This window comes from Pygoscelis adeliae, unplaced genomic scaffold, assembly GCF_000699105.1.
Source record: "Pygoscelis adeliae isolate BGI_AS28 unplaced genomic scaffold, ASM69910v1 Scaffold546, whole genome shotgun sequence".
Taxonomy (NCBI): domain Eukaryota; kingdom Metazoa; phylum Chordata; class Aves; order Sphenisciformes; family Spheniscidae; genus Pygoscelis; species Pygoscelis adeliae.
In genome coordinates this window covers 453564-456163 of record NW_008824951.1, presented here as the reverse complement: position 1 = coordinate 456163, position 2600 = coordinate 453564, and the positions used below count along the sequence as shown (strand labels likewise).

Sequence of the window (2600 nt, the reverse complement as noted above, 5' to 3'; positions counted from 1 at the left end):
ACCCGTCCCCTCTGCTCTCCCCGCAGGCGCTGGGCTGGGGACCGTGTCGCTCTGGGGCAGCCTCCTGCTCGCTGCCGGCCTTGCCCTCGACCCAGCACCGCAAAGCTGCAACTGCACGGAGCCCATGGACTTCCAGGCTTTCCGGGAGGCTCCGCTCCCCGAGAGCTGCTGCCTCAACTTCACCAGCTCCAACATCACCCACCTGGACTGGGGCGCACTGGTAGGGGTGCGGGGGCTGCGGGAGCTCTACCTCTCACACTGCAGCATCACGGATATCAGCAACGCACAGGGAGTCCCCCCTGCCTTGGAGATCTTGCACTTAAGTCACAACCTGCTGGAAAGTCTCCCTGGAAGCTTTCTGGAAGATGCCCCTAATTTGAGGGTCCTTTATCTGGACAGCAACCAGCTCCAGGAGCTGCCCCAGTCCTTCCTGAAAGCATCCACCCAGGCACAGGAGGTCTACCTGGGCTTCAACGCTCTGACATTCCTTCCCACCAGCCTCCTGAAGCCATCTCTGCTCCAGCTCCAGCTCTCCAACAACAGCTGGGACTGCAGCTGCGCTTTGCTCAGCAACCTGGAGGGTTGGCCCGGCCTGGTCGCTGAGATTATCTGCCACACTCCAGAGCAGTACCGTGGCATGGACCTCCAGAGCATCCCCCGGGATGAGCTGTGCCGCTCGCACAGCCTCACCGCCCTCTTCATCTGCCTGCCCCCTCTCCTCATCCTTGTCAGCATCACCTGGTGCTTCTGCAGGCAGAAGAGAAAGACCAACTACAGCCTTCAGAGCAGGTCCCAGAGCCACCTGGCCACAGCAGAAAGGGGCAACACACCAGTGCCTGCAGAGCCCCACCACTACGTCCCCTACGAGCTGCCTGCCGTCCCCTCTGAGACTAAGAAGGTGCTGCTGGGGAGCCAGGTCCTGCTCCAGCCCTCTGTGGACCCACTGGAGAGCAGCAGGGACCTCTACGAGGAGGTGGAGATCCAGGTGGGATCCCCCAGCCGTTCCCAGGTGCTGGCCCATGAAGCGTGGCGGGGCACGGGGCCGGACAGGCAGCAGGACACCCCGACACCGAGGGCAGAGGAGCTGGGGGGCAGCGAGCCAGAGGTGGACACCGTCAGCGTGAGTGAAGTCCTGAAGGACTCTGCCGACCGGGAGAAGATCTACATGAGTCAGTCGACCAACTATTACAACCTGGTACCTGGCATTGAGCTGGAGGACTCTGACAACCTGGAGTATGAGAACATTGACCTGCACTGATGCTGGGACTCAGGCTGTGTCTGGGACATGCTGGGAGGATGACAGGGGCCAGGCAGTAGTGAAAGCCGGCAGAGCAGGAGAGGCACAAGCTGTCCTGCCGTGGCTTACAGTGGCTGTTTGTAAAGCTGCACCCCCAGATTCCCATCCCTTCCCCTGTGCTACCACGTGCACCCCTCACTTGCCATGTCCTGCAGCTGGGCAGGGGGTGCAAGGGTGCTTCGGGCACTGGGGACCCTGCTGCAGGCCGGCGGTGTTTGGGGACACACGGGCTGGCAGTGCCAGAGGAAGGATGTGGAGAGGAGGTGGGGGCTGTCTTGTCTGGTTTTGGGGACCAGGTGACAATACTGTGTGTGCCAGACCCACTGACTGGGGCTTCCATCCTCTCCCACTGGAGCCAGATGGCATCTGGCATGGACCCATTGCTCCCCAGCCCACAGGTAACAGGGTCTGGGGACATGAAATGGGGCTGGTTCTGCCTATGTGGTTTGCAGGGGCGGGTCACACGTGGACAGGGTGCCTTGGGCTTGGCAGGGGGAGCCTGGGGTGGCCCTGCCTGCTCTCCACCCCACATCCCGCCGTGTTCCGCCGCATGGCACAGGGGCTTGAAACAGCTGGTGCACATGTGCTGCTGTGCACACGAGTGTGTGTGCACACGTGTGTGTGGGGACTGTGCATGGGTGGGCGTGAGCGGGTGTGCGAGGTGCACATGCACGTGGAGAGGCACCAGAGGGGGCCCCTTGCAGCCTCTCCTGCCCGATGTGCTGCCAACCCCTGTAGGATCCAGCTCTCAGTAAGAAATAAATCATTTTACTGCTGGCAGTGTGGCTCCACCCCTGTGTCTGCATGGTTTGGGGTGGTGGGGAGCCAACCGATGGGATGTGGGGGACCGCAGGGAAGGGGGGCTTTGCTCCTACCCCATCTCCCCTCCCATCCCCTGGGTGATACCCCACCATGGGTCTTATTTGGCAGCCCGAGGGCCACTTTGCCGGCCTGGCGGAGCAGAGCTGGGCACGGGCTGGGGGCGAGCGGAGCCTCTGCCTTGCACCGTGATTTACAGCCCGGCTGGGGAAGGTGTCAGCCTGCTGTAAACGCTGCGGTTCCCGGACAGGAGCTGTGTGGCTCCTGAGAATGGGGCAAAGGCTGAGGGTGCTGTAAATCACCCCCCTTGCACAGGCACTCCTCCGGTGAGTCTCACCCATGGGTGCTCCAGCCCTTCTCTGGGATGGGTCACCCTTGAGTCCCGCCCCCCCCCTGCCCAGGGGGACATTTCCCAGGTTGGAAGCCTCAGCGGCTGGCCCCCCCCGCCCCGGAGCCGTCCCGGGCCCCGGGCGGGGCCCGTGGC

General features: G+C 63.2%; 1 protein-coding gene across 1 annotated transcript in view; it reads left to right on the top strand.

The window, feature by feature from the left end:
- BEST4 (bestrophin 4) overlaps nt 1–2600 on the top strand; it is an 11134-nt gene that overhangs the window by 3034 nt on the left and 5500 nt on the right. The window contains 1 exon segment of the mRNA XM_009325609.1: nt 27–741. Within this exon segment, the coding sequence (XP_009323884.1) occupies nt 27–741 (715 nt within the window).